The sequence below is a fragment of the Maylandia zebra genome, unplaced genomic scaffold (assembly GCF_041146795.1).
Source record: "Maylandia zebra isolate NMK-2024a unplaced genomic scaffold, Mzebra_GT3a scaffold11, whole genome shotgun sequence".
In the NCBI taxonomy this organism is placed as follows: domain Eukaryota; kingdom Metazoa; phylum Chordata; class Actinopteri; order Cichliformes; family Cichlidae; genus Maylandia; species Maylandia zebra.
Window position 1 is genome coordinate 3875671 of NW_027490041.1, and position 14544 is coordinate 3890214.

Sequence of the window (14544 nt, forward strand, 5' to 3'; positions counted from 1 at the left end):
CAGGCAACTGAGTTTAACGATCTTAGTTAAGTATAATTATTAGTCATGTGTAAGTATAAACATGAATTAAGATGAAATAACTGATAATAAATTATGCCAGAGGCAGCATATGTATATTTAATTAATAACAAAATATACATATAAAATATATTAATATAAGTGAAACACAAAGAACAGATGTGACTTAAAATTGTAAGACGCTTAATAAAATAAAACAAATGGTTTTACATTTGAGTGGGAAAAAAATTTCACTCCATGTAGGAGTGCTTTTCGAAATCTCGCGTTATTTCATGAAATATCACGAGGTTTTCTCAAACCCGTCCCCCCATTCTGGAACATTCTTCATTTCGCGCCCTTGGACAAAGCTGACAGTTAAGCTGGCAATTTTTGGATTAAGTTCATCTTTGAGCTACGGACTTATTTTCTGCACTAACGGTAAGAACTTTTTGACTTAATTTGAATCCCTAAGTATAAATGAAATGTTTACAAAGTTATGATGCTGCAAAGTAATGTATGGCACAAGTGCTGGCGAACTTTTTCCTAGCACTCAGGCAAGGCTAAGCTAGTTTAAATTTTTAGGTAATGTTGGATTTAGCCAATTTTCACAGTTTGAAAGCATTGTCTGGTGTCCTGTATAGTGCTTAACTAGCACCAAAATTAATGACTGCATGTACTTAACATCAAGTTGTACTTAAACATTATCTTGGTTTTTCTCTATGATTAGTATTAATAAAGGACTGTATTAGACCATGGGAGGGTATTTTCACTATCAGAGCAACCAAAATTGCTTTGGTGTTGTCTTTATTAGCTTCATTCTTCACAGCTAAGTGAGGAGGGTAGGCCATGGCCATGAGCAACTAGTGCCCAGCTGTTGCCGCTGTGTCAGGAGCATGCACAGCAGTCAGAGAGGCAGATCAGTGAGCACTCTATTTCTGTAGAAGACATAATCATCATTTTTCTTGCCATTGTTCTCATTTTTCCAGAAAAAGCAAAAAAGCAAATATAGGTATTCTTGATTTGTTTGGGGGTTTTTTTTATACACACTTTAGTATGCAACTTTATATGTGTAGTTGTTTTAGTGAGAACTTCATCAGAAATACTGTACTGACTCAAAAATCTGCCTCTTACTGTTGTGCAAGCTCTGTACATGAGGGAAACTGAATATTTAAGCAGAACTGGTCGGTCTTGTTAGGGCCACAGTGCCAACTCCTTTTACTATGATTGCTGTGGCCCTCCTTTTTTCCTTTTTGTAATGTATATTTGGCTAGAATCTACACATTTATTTATTTATAAAAAAGAAAAGCAATTGCTCTTTGGATGTGGTCCTAAAGATCTGTGATCTTTAAGTGTTTGTCTGATGCCTTATTTGTGCATGTGCACTGTTATTTTAATTTGTTTCATTATGGCTTAAATTTGTTTGAATTTTGTGCATGCTCCTTTATCAGCCTTCCTGCATGGACAGCTTGTGTGGTTATTGGCCAGGAGGGTTTGCAATTATCTCAAAACTTGAGATGTTTGTTGTTTTGATTATGACTATGGCTACTTATAAATTGCATAGTCACACTATTACAATAATATGTTATTAATATCTGTATATTGGTTTGATTTTGCTGTTGGACAGTGGAGTGAATAGTAGCAAGGGTTATGTGTGATTTCTTTTTTTATTTATTTTTACAGACTTTGACATAAGAAGCAGTGTATATTTCAAAATTCATTTCTATTTAAAATTTAATGCATGCCAGAAATATACTAGTAGGAATCTTTTTTTGAGCTTGTAACAATTAGAATTGTTACTTTATAAAGTGATGTCAGGGTCTTTTATTGTAATACAACAGCTTTTAAGGCTGGTGTAAGCATCACAGCAGATGTCTTTATGCCAAAGTAACTGAGGATAAAACACAGAAAAAAGGAGATTTTCCTGGAGTGGCTTTTTAAATCAGATAGCCTTAGCAATATTCTGCAGTTGAACAAAAACTGAAGAAAACCATGAATCAATATATGAACATTACCTGATGCTGCTGAAGTAAAGCAGAGCAAAGTTACAGAAATTTTTTTAGAGGTTTTATTAGTGAACAAGGTGAGTTTTTTGCAATTTGGCATAATTTGGCACAAAAAACAACTGACAACAGCGCTAAGCACAACTGTACACTGATGTATAATAAGCAAGGGAATAATGTGGAAAACATATTTCAGATGGGGAAACTTTTCTTGAAGTATACTACGAGAGAGCTGTGCAAGAAGTATGATGTTTTGTTTTTGTTTTTTTGTTTTTTTTTCAATCGTGGTGGAAACAAGACAGGAAGAGGGAATTAATGACAGTATTTATCAAATGTGAAGCGTAGTTTGGATCTTCTTTTGCTGCTGGTTCAGTTAATTTTGAATTTTGATTGGAGAGTGATGAAACCTGGAGCTTCAGAATCTGTGAGCTGTCTTTCAGAAAGCAATGGAGCAATCTCAGAGGACAAAGAGCTCAGAAAGTTGTTGAACATTTTAGTTTCGTTTCACAGTAAAACGAGTCAGAGCATCATCAGGACTTAATATTGTACTCTGATTCTTTTGAGAATAAAACACTTGAGGAAGAGCACTACGATTGCGATGAACATGCTAAAGATTATGTTATCATGAAATTTATGTTGACTAAAGGACTGATGAAACTTTGTGCTATGGCCAACAAAGAGCACCAGGTTGGGGTGTCACTTTGAACGAGCTGGGTGTGGGATATGGGGGTAATGCGCAAGCTTATTTATCTTTGGTTAAAAAGTCCCCGAAAATGCAGACAGTCTATGCAAATTCTAACTGATTTCAGCATTCATGGTTTCTGTCAGGCAATATCTTCCTTAAAGTTTTGCAAGAAAACCAAGGTCTCTCATTGAAATTAGCACGTAGAAAGCAACTGAATTGAGACGAGTTTTGCTTTACACAAGCCCAGTTCTACTGAATAATATACCAAGCCAAATGTATAGATACTTTATACTGTTATCTGTATCTACAAGAATTCTTCTAAGTCCTGATTTGTATATTGATAACTGACTGTGATTATGCAGAGGATGTTTTGAAGCAGTTTGTGAAAGATTTTGCTTTGATTTATGGTCTTGACTTTGTTGGTTATAATATACATTCTTTAATACACCTAGCTCAAGATGTACGGAAGTTTGGCCCTTTAGACAGCATTTCCTGCTTCCCATTAGAAACCTTCCTTGGTGGAATTTATTTGGATTCTGGAAGCAGATTGGGAAAGGGAAGCGGAAAAGGAGGTAATTGTGTTGAAAACACCTTGAAAGCAAAAATTTATTATTGAGATTATAAGAAAAAAAAAACCTGACAGTTTCTTTAGCAGACCCTTGCTGCTCATCAGGTTCAGATATGATTTCAAAATAGCGCTATATAACTTGTTGACTTTTAAAAATCTGTTTTAGACTTTTTTTTGATGCCATTATATACATTAATGTTTTTAGTTTGTAGGACTAACCAGTACCCTAAATTATGTGTTTGGATTATTATTTATTTGTGTGTGTATGTTTGTTGTATTTTGTTTGTTTGTTTGTTTGTTTGTTTGTTTGTTTGTTTGTTTGTTTGTTTGTTTGTTTGTTTGTTTGTTTGTTTGTTTGTTTGTTTGTTTGTTTGTTTGTTTGTTTGTTTTAAGGCCAGTGATCCCGTCGAGCTCTGATGAGGATTGGGACAACACTGCGGAACAGCCAGAGACCTCACCACCATCAGCAATGGAGAATAGACATTCAAGTGAAACTCACTTCCTGAACATCACTCATCCATTTGTTCAGCCGCTACAACCCTCAACTCCTTCACCTGTGGTTTCACAACCAGTTCCAAGACAACTTCTATAAGCCACCAATACGAGCATGTTTGTACGTGTTCTAACCCTCCTGGAAGACATTAAGGACACTCAGAGGGTCCACAGTCGAATGCTACAGTCTCTCCTTACACAACGTGATGGACCAGTTGCTGCAGTATTACCCGAGGGTGCTGTATTTCCCATCCGGACAGTAGCAGATGTGGCAGCACTGGAGCAAAAACTGGCAGACCCTGTCTTCCTAAAAGAAGTGGTAAATAATAATGATGTAATAACAATATTCAATGATTAATGCCTCAATCAGTCTGTGTTTCATGCTAGCAGTTATGATCAAGGAAAGTTGCTGTTTGTTCGAACATGGTCAGTGCAATGAAGGAGTGGGAGGAGAGCTGAACAAAAGTTGCTATTTTTGTTAATAAAATAACTTCTCCAAACATTACCTAGTTATAAGTTGTGCCATGCCAAACCCAAAACTTAAGAAATTACTTTTGGTGAATCATTTAGCTCTTTGCATTCACATCAGACAGTGTTTGACTTTGACACCTAACTCTTTCTCAGTCAATTAGCATCAATATTATAGAGCCTAATTACTGTGTAGCTGTGCTTGCTTTCTTTTAGGTGTGACTGATGGTACTACTGTCAGTAAAATTATTGTCCTTGCGTGTCCTAAGGTTGCTGTTGTGGCAGAGATCAGAGGGAGCACTGTTGATGAAGCCACAAGAAGAATGATGGCCTACATTATGGACAATGCTCTTTCCAGGCAATATAACTTCGTTGGGTGCCATGGAAAGCGGGAATTTCGAGGGCTTAAAGTTTTTGAAGTGCTATATGGTAAGTTCATTAGTTGTAAGATATTTTGTTGATGTTTGAATAACGGATGCTCACTACAGCTGCAGTCATTCAGAATCAACTTTTCTCTCCACCATTGTGAGCGGCTAGCTTCGCAATAACAGAAGTTTGACTTGATTGACGCGGGAATGTTCCCAGTTAGCCTAGCGGTCAGCAAGGAGGCTTCAGCGCTGCATTATGGGATCTGTAGTTTGTATATTATTAGCGCCTCATATCGCCGGGCCATACATAACAATAATAGTACATCTATATAAAATGATCTTGCGGGCCGGATATAAATGTATGCTGGGCCGGATGTGGCCGGCAGGCCTTGACTTTGACACGTGGTTTAGATAGACTGTACAAATTGTGGAGATGAAACCATCAGCTCATGTTGTTCTGGAGGTTGGTGGCTGCTGGCAGGAATGACCACGTTTCTTTCTGGCTTGTAGCATACTTGAAGAAGTCTCTCACTAAACAGTTTTTTGGTTTCTCACAGAATGTGAATAAGCTCCAGGAACTCCATAGCCAGCCTCTATTTTTTCCAGTGTAATTAGTAACACACTGATTTATCTGATGGCCCTATTTTTGATTTACATGAAAATTATTGGCGCCCGCCTGGCACACACCTCAAGAAGTGGAATCTGTTTTCTCCTTGGTAGATGTAGCCCTTGTTACATTTTACTATTTTGTTTTGTGTTCATTATGGGGTGCTGTACCATGCAAAACACTGGTTAACCACTTGCCTGTTCTAAGCTCTGTGCCAATCACTGAGACAGCCCACAACACCAGTTATCATTGTTACTATGTAGACATCTTTTAAACATTTGTCTTAAATGTTTTAAGGTTAAATATTTCACATTAATTTAATTTTTGAGTGCCTACTTGGTAAATCATTTTGTAAATAGCTTTTCTGTTTCCATGAATACTCATGGTCTTCAAAGAGTTCAATGTAGGAGGTCAAACAACTTGAACAGCACAACCTCCAAAACAACTTCAGTACTATCGCAAATCTGATTTTGTTTGTGAAAATGCACTAATTTTTTATTTTATTTTATTTCTTTCAGGACCAATGGATTGGTGAATGAGTGAGAAGCTGTGGTTTGCTGCATTTGTTTTTCCTTTAAACTGTATAACATTTATTTGTTATTGTTTTGTGTATACTGTGGACATTTTTGTCAACATGTTCTCCAAACAAAAAATGTATTATATAAAAAAGCATACTGTTTTAAAATTTCATAGTAATCAGTATTAATAAAAATGATAAACTGGCTTTGTTGTACAGGTGATTTAAATTATAGCTTACTTATATTATCCAAAATTCCATCTGGGCAAACACACTTGGGGCCACCATGGAAACTGAGGACAAAAATAGCTGGGTCTCAGGTTGGTAACCCAAGTGGGCCCCAAGTATCAGACCTGCTTCTATCCATCTGGGCCCCATACTCATTTATTGTCTGGGGCTGATTTGGGACCCATCATTAACCCATCTGGGAAACCACATTTGGGGCTATCATGGAAACTGAGGACAAAAGTGGCTGGGTGCCAGGTGGGTAACCCAAGTGGGCACCAACCATCAGACCCGCTTCTACCCATCTGGGCCCCATACTAATTTGTTGGCTGGGCCTGATTTGGGGCCCATCCGGGTCCCATCAATAATCCATCTGGGCAAACACATTTGGGGCCACCATGGAAACTGAGGACAAAATTAGCTGGGTCCTAGGTGGGTAACCCAAGTGGGCCCCAAATATCAGATCTGCTTCTACCCATCTGGGCCCCACATATTTTTTTTGACTGGGCCTGATTTGGGGCTTATCTGGGACCCAGCATAAACCCATCTAGGAAAACACATTTGGGGCCACCATGGAAACTGAGGACAAAATTAGCTGGACCCCAGTTGGGTTTCCCAAGTGGGCCCCAAGTATTAGCCCTGCTGCTCCCTATTTGGGCCCCACATATGTGTGTTGACTGGGGGTGTTCGTGTCGTCATGAAAGACATGAACATCGAGCGTAAAAACAAAGGAGACTGCTACCGGCTTTTTATCTGCCGATCGCCGTGCTACGGTTGCAAGAAAAAGAAGCAGAAATGACCTTCTCTACGCGTTGAGACGTTCCCCGTCCGTCGGCTAAACGCTTGATTGAAACTTCAATGCGACAGTGACACCAAGTAGAATTATAAATGTCACATAGCCCCAAACATGTCTTTTTCAAAGCCTGCGGTGAAGAGAAAGGTTGGTGATGAGCACCGACAATTTCAGGAAAAGTGGGAAATGCAATATTTCTTTGTTGAGCACAGGGGCACCCCGACCTGTCTTATTTGCACAGAGAAAGTTGCGCTGCACAAGGAATACAATTTGAAACGTCATTACACAACTAGACATGCTGAGCTGGATGCAAAATACCAGGGAGACGAGAGAGCGAACCGGGTTGCCAGTCTTAAAACAGATCTACTGAGGCAGCAAGATTTCTCCAAGAAAGCAACCAAAGAGAATAATGCAGCAGTCGGAGCCACATGGTTAGTGAGATGATTGCTAAAGCAGGGAAGCCATTCACAGAAGGTGCATTTGTCTAAAAGTGCATATTGCAGGCTGCAAATATAGTCTGTCCGGGAAAGAAAGGTCAGTTTAGCAACATCAGCTTTTCTGCCAACACCGCAGCAGATCGCATTTCTGACCTGTCAAGTGACATTTATGACCAACTGTGTGAGAAAGCCAAATGTTTCAGTGTATACTCAGTCGCTCTTGATGAGACCACAGACATCACCGACACTGCCCAGCTCCCAATGTATGTCCGTGGTGTTGATGACAGTTTTGAAGTGATGGAGGAGCTGCTCACAGTAATTCCAATGCATGGCCAGACCACCGCTCAGCAGATATTTACAAGCTGTGTGATGCCATTGAGAATGTTGGTTTGCCATGGAAGAGGTTTGTTGGAATAACAACAGATGGAGCGCCATCAATGACAGGGAGGAAAAATGGACTGGTGGCACAAAACAAACTGGAAGAGGAAGGCGTGGAGGAGGCCATTGCTCTGCACTGCATCATCCATCAGCAGGTCCTTTGCAGCAAATGCCTGAAGTTTGACAATGTGATGTCTATTGTTGTGAAATGCATCAACCAAATCAGATCCAGGGGCTTAAAGCACCGAAGGTTCTGTGCTTTTTTAGAGGAAATGGAGTCAGAATATGGGGATGTGCTCGACTTCACTGAGGTACGTTGGCTCAGCAGGGGAAATGTATTAAAGAGACTTTTTGAGTTGAGAGCAGAAGTGAAGCCTTCATGGAGAAGGATGGAGTTAGTGTTCCTGTGCTAACTGATCCCAAATGGCTCATGGACTTAGCTTTTCTTGTTGATATAACACATGAGCTTAATGTACTGAACAAGACGTTACAAGGCCAGGGGCAACTTGTCAGTGCTGCCTATGACAACGTGAGAGCATTCTCCACAAAACTGGCGCTCTGGAAAGCTCAGCTCTCTCAGACAAACCTTTGCCATTTCCCAGCATGCAAGGCACTCGTGGATGCAGGCACACCATTCAGTGCTGACAAGTATGTTGATGTCATTTTGAGGCTACAGGAGGAATTTGATCCCAGATTTGCTGACTTCAAGACACACAGAGCCACCTTTCAAATGTTTGCGGACCCCTTCTCCTTTGATGTGCAAGATGCCCCTTCTGTGCTTCAAATGGAGCTCATTGAGCTGCAGTGCAACTCTGAACTCAAAGCAAAGTTCAGGGAGGTGAGTGGAAAAGCAGACAAGCTTGGACAATTTTTGAGAGGATTGAGCCCTAGTTTCCTTCGGCTTTCCCGAATGTTCAAGCGGACCATGTGCCTTTTTGGTAGCACATACTTGTGCCAAAAGCTCTTCTCCACTTTGAACTTCAATAAGTCCAAGTACAGGTCCAGACTTACGGATGATCATCTTCAAGACATACTGAGGGTCGCAACTGCTTCCTCCCTCAGGCCAAATCTGGCTCGGCTATGCGAGAGGAAACGCTGCCAGGTCTCTAGCAGCAAGGAGTAGGCAAGAGAAGCCATGTTCAGAAGAACAGTTCATTTTCTACAGTGTTCCATTCATGTTCAGAAGAAGGTTATAGAACTGTTAATACAGACATTTCAATCTAAATACAGCAGATATAGAAGACTGAAAAACACACAAGTTCACTGACTAAAAATATCTTATTATTATTTTATTTATGTATTACAGATTGATTTATTTTCTTATTAATTCTTAATTTGTTTATTTATTTTTCATATTTTGTGTTAAAAAATAAAAATAAAGAGATTTGAGAAGATTGGAATTTTTTAACCATGCCTTTCTTGTGGAAAACCTAATGCGGCCCAGCCTCACCCAGACTCTGCCTGCAGCGGCCCCCAGCTAAATTGAGTTTGAGACCCCTGTCCTACACCATAAATCAGTAAGAGAGGGTACGACCTCTCTCATGGCCCCAAGTGGTGTGTGCATGCCAGAGCACTCTGGAAGGCACACAGAGTCTTTACAGACTACTAAGGATCAAACCTCTATCATCATGCAATCGATTATACAACTCTAAGCATATATGAGTAAATATTTCTAAGCATAAATGACAGTCAACAATATAAACCTTACAGCTGGTTTTAATAACAGAATTCATTTGTTTCTCAAATGAGAAAAAGATATCGAGAAACACTCCTAAATCTTTAGTTCTGAACTTTTCCAGTGGGCCATGGTCAACATTATTAGATAATGCTAATTCTTTTCCCTTACATTATAACAAAGTGAGGAGTTAATGCTAAGTATACTGCCATTAGCGGCCAATTCTAATTAGGGGTGAATAATTATTAGTAGCTAATGCTAATTTGACGTGAATTAGCATTATATTAGTGAGGAGTTAATGCTAAGTAGGCTGCCATTAGTGGCTAATGCTAATTTTACATGAAAAAGCATTTGCAGCTAATGCTCATATTGTTTTCCTTTGCTTTGTAAGAATGACAGCAGCTAATGATACGAAGTCTACCATTATTAACTATTGTTAATTTGATGTAAATTAGCATTATCCGATAATGGTAACCCATTTGCCCTGCATTATAACGATGTCAGGAGTTAATGCTAACTAGGCTGCCATTAGGGGCTAACTCTAATTAGGTGAATAATTATTAGCAGCTAATGCTAATATTGTTTTCCCTTCCCTTTTAACAATGTGAGCAGCTAATGCTAATTTGATGTAAATTAGCATTATATTAGTGAAAAGTTAATGCTAAGTAGGCTGCCATTATTAACTAATGCTACTTTGACGTGAATTAGCATTATGTGCTAATACTAATACTGTTTTCCCTTACTTTTTAACAATGTGAGCGGCTAATTCTAAGAATGCTCTTGTAAATAGCTAATTCTAATTTAGTGTGAATTAGCATTATTCAATAATGCTAACACTGTTTTCTCTTACTTATTAAAAATGGTAGTAGCTAATACTGATACTCTTTTCCATTGGGTAACAACAATGTGAGGAGTTAATGCTAAGTAAGCTGCTTTTAGAGGCTTATTCTAATTAGGGCTGAATAATTATTAGTAGCTAATGCTAATACTGTTTTCTCTTTCCTTATAACAATATGAGCAGCTAATGCTAATTTGATGTGAATTAGCATTATATTATTGAGGAGTTAATGCTAAGTAGGCTACCATTAGCAGATAAATCTAATTTGAGGTGAATAAGCATTAGTAGCTTATGCTAACACCCTTTTCTCTTGTGTTATAATGATGTGAGACGTTAATGCTAAATAGGCTTCCATGAGTGACTCCTTTCCCTTGCATTATAAAGATGTGAAGAGTTTATGCTAAGTAAGCTACCATTAGCAGCTAATGCTAATACTGTTTTCTCTTGCTTTATACAACTTGAGCAGCTATTGCTAAGTAGGCCACTTTTCTCTGCTAAGGATTTGTGTGACCATGATGGAAACTCTGATAAGCTAATGCTGCTAAGCTAATGCTGTTTATGGGCCCTGTTAGAATCAATATTTCATTCTCATTCTGTTGTTTGACAACAATAACAGAAAAATGTGCAATTGAGAACAAATTTATTGTGAATTCAGCTGCAAATGTACAGTTTGTCATCATTTAAGCTTCCATTTCCAAATGTTAGCTGACACTTTATTAGGTACACTGGTATCTATATCAGGTACACCTGTGACCTAAATGTTCCTGCAAACAGACTCCTTGGAGACCCCCTACATAAATATCCATGAACTATCCAGCTAGACTAGTGTGTCTGTCCCTGAAAATATTCCTGCATGTGTGACTGTTCATGTGTCATCTGCAGGAAACAAACAGGAAGTGAGTGAAGGACACAGGAAATGTTTCCAGCTATTCCTCCTCTATCAGACATTCTTCATACCTGAGAGTGTCCAGTCTCCAGCCTGGATCCTTCAGTCCAGCCGACAGCAGCTTCATTCCTGAGGGACCTGGATGATTGTAGCTCAGGTCCAGCTCTCTCAGATGGGAGGGGTTGGAGCTCAGAGCTGAGGCCAGAGAAGTACAGCGTTCCTCTGTGATCAGACAGCCTGACAGACTGCAGACACACAAAACAACAATCAATCTGTCAACAATCGTTTTCTCTTTGTCACAATAACATCTATCCATCCATTGTAACTTTATTTATAAGTGACAATACCCAACAGACAACAACAGTCATCTGAAGCTGTTTAACAGTGTAAGGTAACAGCCTCCAATATTAGAGAGAAAGCCCCAAACATCAGACAATCGACTGTGAGCAGCACCTGGTGATGGTGGGAAGAAGAACTCCCTTTGACACAAAGATCCTCCCAGTGAAAACAGGCTCCAGGAGGAGCATCTACCATGACTGGTTGCAGGGTGAGGGGAAAGAGAAGAGATGAGCTCAGAGAGACAAGAACAAAACAGAGAGACAAAAGTTAAGGACACGCAGTAGTGACATATAAAAGCATCAGGAGTGAAAAGAGGGGAGAAGAAAGCAGAGCATCATGGGAAGTCCACCAACAGCCTGAGCCTATAGCAGCATAACTAAGGGATGGTTCACCTGATCCAGCTCGAACTATAAGCTTTATCAAAAAGGAAAAAGTTTGAAGCTGATCTTCAAAGTAGAGAGGGTGTCTGTCTCCTGAACTCAAACTGGGAGCTGCTGCCACACCCAGTCCAACATAGCCAGGCTTTCTTTGCTGCTTTGACAAAACCTCAAATCCCAGTCAGAGATGATGAGCATCATCACAGTGATGATCATTTCTCTGTAACCCAGGCTTTCTGCTTCAGGATCTGTGCACGCTCACAGAACAAGGAGACCTTTAAACATCATTTCACTAAATGGATGGACTGAGCTCAGCCTACAGATGAACTGGTGCCAGAGATCATAAAGAACATCAAACAGTCAAATTCAACACTTTAATGGAAATATGAGATTAATGCTGCAGACAATCATGAACCTGCTGAATTCATGAACATCAAGAATGCAGCGAGTGGTAAAATAAAGATTTGACCTCAGTGTGCTCAGTGTTACTGTCTATTCCTAACATATTCCTAACATGATAGCTGCACTTTAGAGCTCTAAAACTGGAATTGACACATGTTTAAACTCTACATGTTACTCAGTACATTCAGTTCTGACACTCGCCCACAGTCCAACAAAGGAAACATGGAGATCACATCAGTTTGTCACCAAAGTCTAATTATTAGGGCAACTTAACCTGTTATTATCTCGTTAAGTCGTTAATTGATTAACGTCAGCAATTATTTTAATCACAGTTTTTAAAATCATGATTATTGTGAAAGTGCTCACTGGCTCTGAATATAAAAGCCATGGGTCACAGGAGGGATGTTGACCAGTGCTGGCTTGAATGCGTTATGCGTCTCGGCCAATGGGAGCATTGAGGGTGGGCCTAATACTACTGCAGCGCTCACATGAACCAGGACAGAAAGAAAGGGGCGGGGACAGAAACATGGAGACAGGTACAGATCTTTGACATGGACATTTTAAACTGTTCCAGGAGGCAGTGTTGATACAACTAAAGTTATCTGTTGTTGAAGAAGTCGGTCTGAGGAACGTTCTTAGGATCAACAAATGACGGCATGTATGAGCCTCAAGACGCAGCATCACAAGAAGAACACATGAGCTGTAGAAAAAGGAGAGACTACGAAAGCCACGGTGTTACAACATGAACCAGCTGTTGGTCTCTCTGGAGACTACTGGGCGTGGCTGGGTAACCATGGTTACCTGGGAGTTACAGAAACATGCAGAACATGTGATTCATGTTGCACAGCAGTGGGACATTTGAAATAAAGTCAGCACACTCAGTACAGATAGTGCATCAAATATGATGCTGCTGCCAGACGTCTGCCTTTGAACACGTCCCTGCATCGCGCACAACACCAAGGTTGCCATGGCAATCACAGCTGACAGGGACAAAGCGCACAGCTGGAAGCCTGCAGGTATATTTAACATGATGTATTTCTCAGTGTCCTGTCTGTGTGTGAGAGACAAACAGCCTCTGTATGTGTGTGTAAATACAGCATGAATATGTAGAGGACATGTTTGTGGATATAAGTAAATGAAAGCTCTGCGTCATTTGAATCTTCTTGTTTCTGTTGCAGGTCTGTGACTGAACTTCTGGGAGGAGAAACGTTGGTTTCATGCTCTGTGATTCTGTGTTTTGTCATCTCTCTCAGGTGATGGAGAGCTCAGATGATGACCCCGCCTACGTGGTCAAATTCAAGTCTACATTCAGAACAGACCTGGAGACACGCAAGCAAAATGCCAACATTGTATATGTGAAAACTGCTGCTGGAGCCAGATTCAAGGAGCTCAAGTGTTTACCCAGATCTTACTGAACTCACTGCAGGAACAGAGGGTTGTTGGAGGGAAACCTGTGGAAGCAAAAACATCCGAGCCACCAGAGAAGAAGTAGGCCCTGTTGGTGCTTCATCAGAGTGTGAACAGGAGGAAGACTCAGCTGAGAACAGTGTGGTGGATACAGAGCAGAGCCCACCATCAGTACAGAGGCCTGTCCATTAGAGTGCTGCTCCAACATGCAGATCATGGAGATGATGATGAGGAATCCAGGAGCAGTGGGTGGATGACAGCATCAGCATGAAGGATCAGCGTGAGAACACATTATCATCCACAAAGGAAACCAGTCTGAGTGTCTGACACAGTCCCAGCAGTTAGCTTGTCTGCTAGTTAGCTGAGAGCTAACTCACTTGTACATTGAATACCAAACTGTGTAAACCAGGGGTGTCAAACATATGGCCCGTGGGCCAAATCCAGCCCTTGAGATAATTTCATATGTCAAATATTGATGAATTTTCAGGCTTGCTGATAATCAATGTGAGCACGGCTGAGATGTTATTCTGATGAGCAAACCCTGTGGCCAAACACTTTAAGAGACAGACTGGGATCATACCATTATGTGAAAGAGGACGGAAATATCCCATAGACAGCAAGGGTAGTGGTAGAGACCAGTACACAGAGAAATGGGAGCTGTACTGAAATGCAAGCGTGTCAGGAAAGAGTGAAAAGGCAAAATGAGCAGCATCTGGCTGCATTTCAGTGATATTGGAGACCACAAAGCTGAGTGCAACATTTATACAGGAGATATACAGGAGACGCTGAGAGTAGATTCATGGATTTTTTTTTCACATTCTGTCTCTCACAGTTGAAGTGTACCTCTGGTGCAAATTACTGACCTCTGTCATCATTTTAGGTGGGGGAACTTGCACAATTGGTGGCTGACTAAATACTTTTTTGCCCCACTGTATATCAGGACAAGCAGGGAAGACCTGGACATCAACTCTGTCAGGCTGCCTGAGTCCTCTCACCCATATCAGCTCATCAACTCATCAACAGGAACGAGCAGCTCATTTCAAAATAAAAGGTTGGAATTGTAAAGAAAACAAACAGAGCTCATA

At 40.3% G+C, this 14544-nt stretch overlaps 1 protein-coding gene across 2 annotated transcripts; it reads left to right on the forward strand.

Annotated features, from left to right (window-relative positions):
• The first annotated feature begins 326 nt into the window (after window positions 1-326).
• LOC143416032 (uncharacterized) lies at window positions 327-5903 on the forward strand. 2 transcript variants are annotated; one of them, XM_076881385.1, is made up of 5 exons: window positions 327-435; window positions 3135-3254; window positions 3644-4061; window positions 4480-4639; window positions 5704-5903. In XM_076881385.1, exons 3-5 carry the CDS (start codon window positions 3858-3860, stop codon window positions 5718-5720), a joined length of 381 nt encoding a protein of 126 aa, XP_076737500.1. In that variant the 5' UTR covers window positions 327-435; window positions 3135-3254; window positions 3644-3857; the 3' UTR covers window positions 5721-5903. The 2 variants fall into 2 exon arrangements, with proteins under 2 accessions (XP_076737500.1, XP_076737501.1); XM_076881386.1 differs by lacking the exon at window positions 3135-3254 and having other exon boundaries at window positions 328-435.
• Window positions 5904-14544: the final 8641 nt, after the last annotated feature.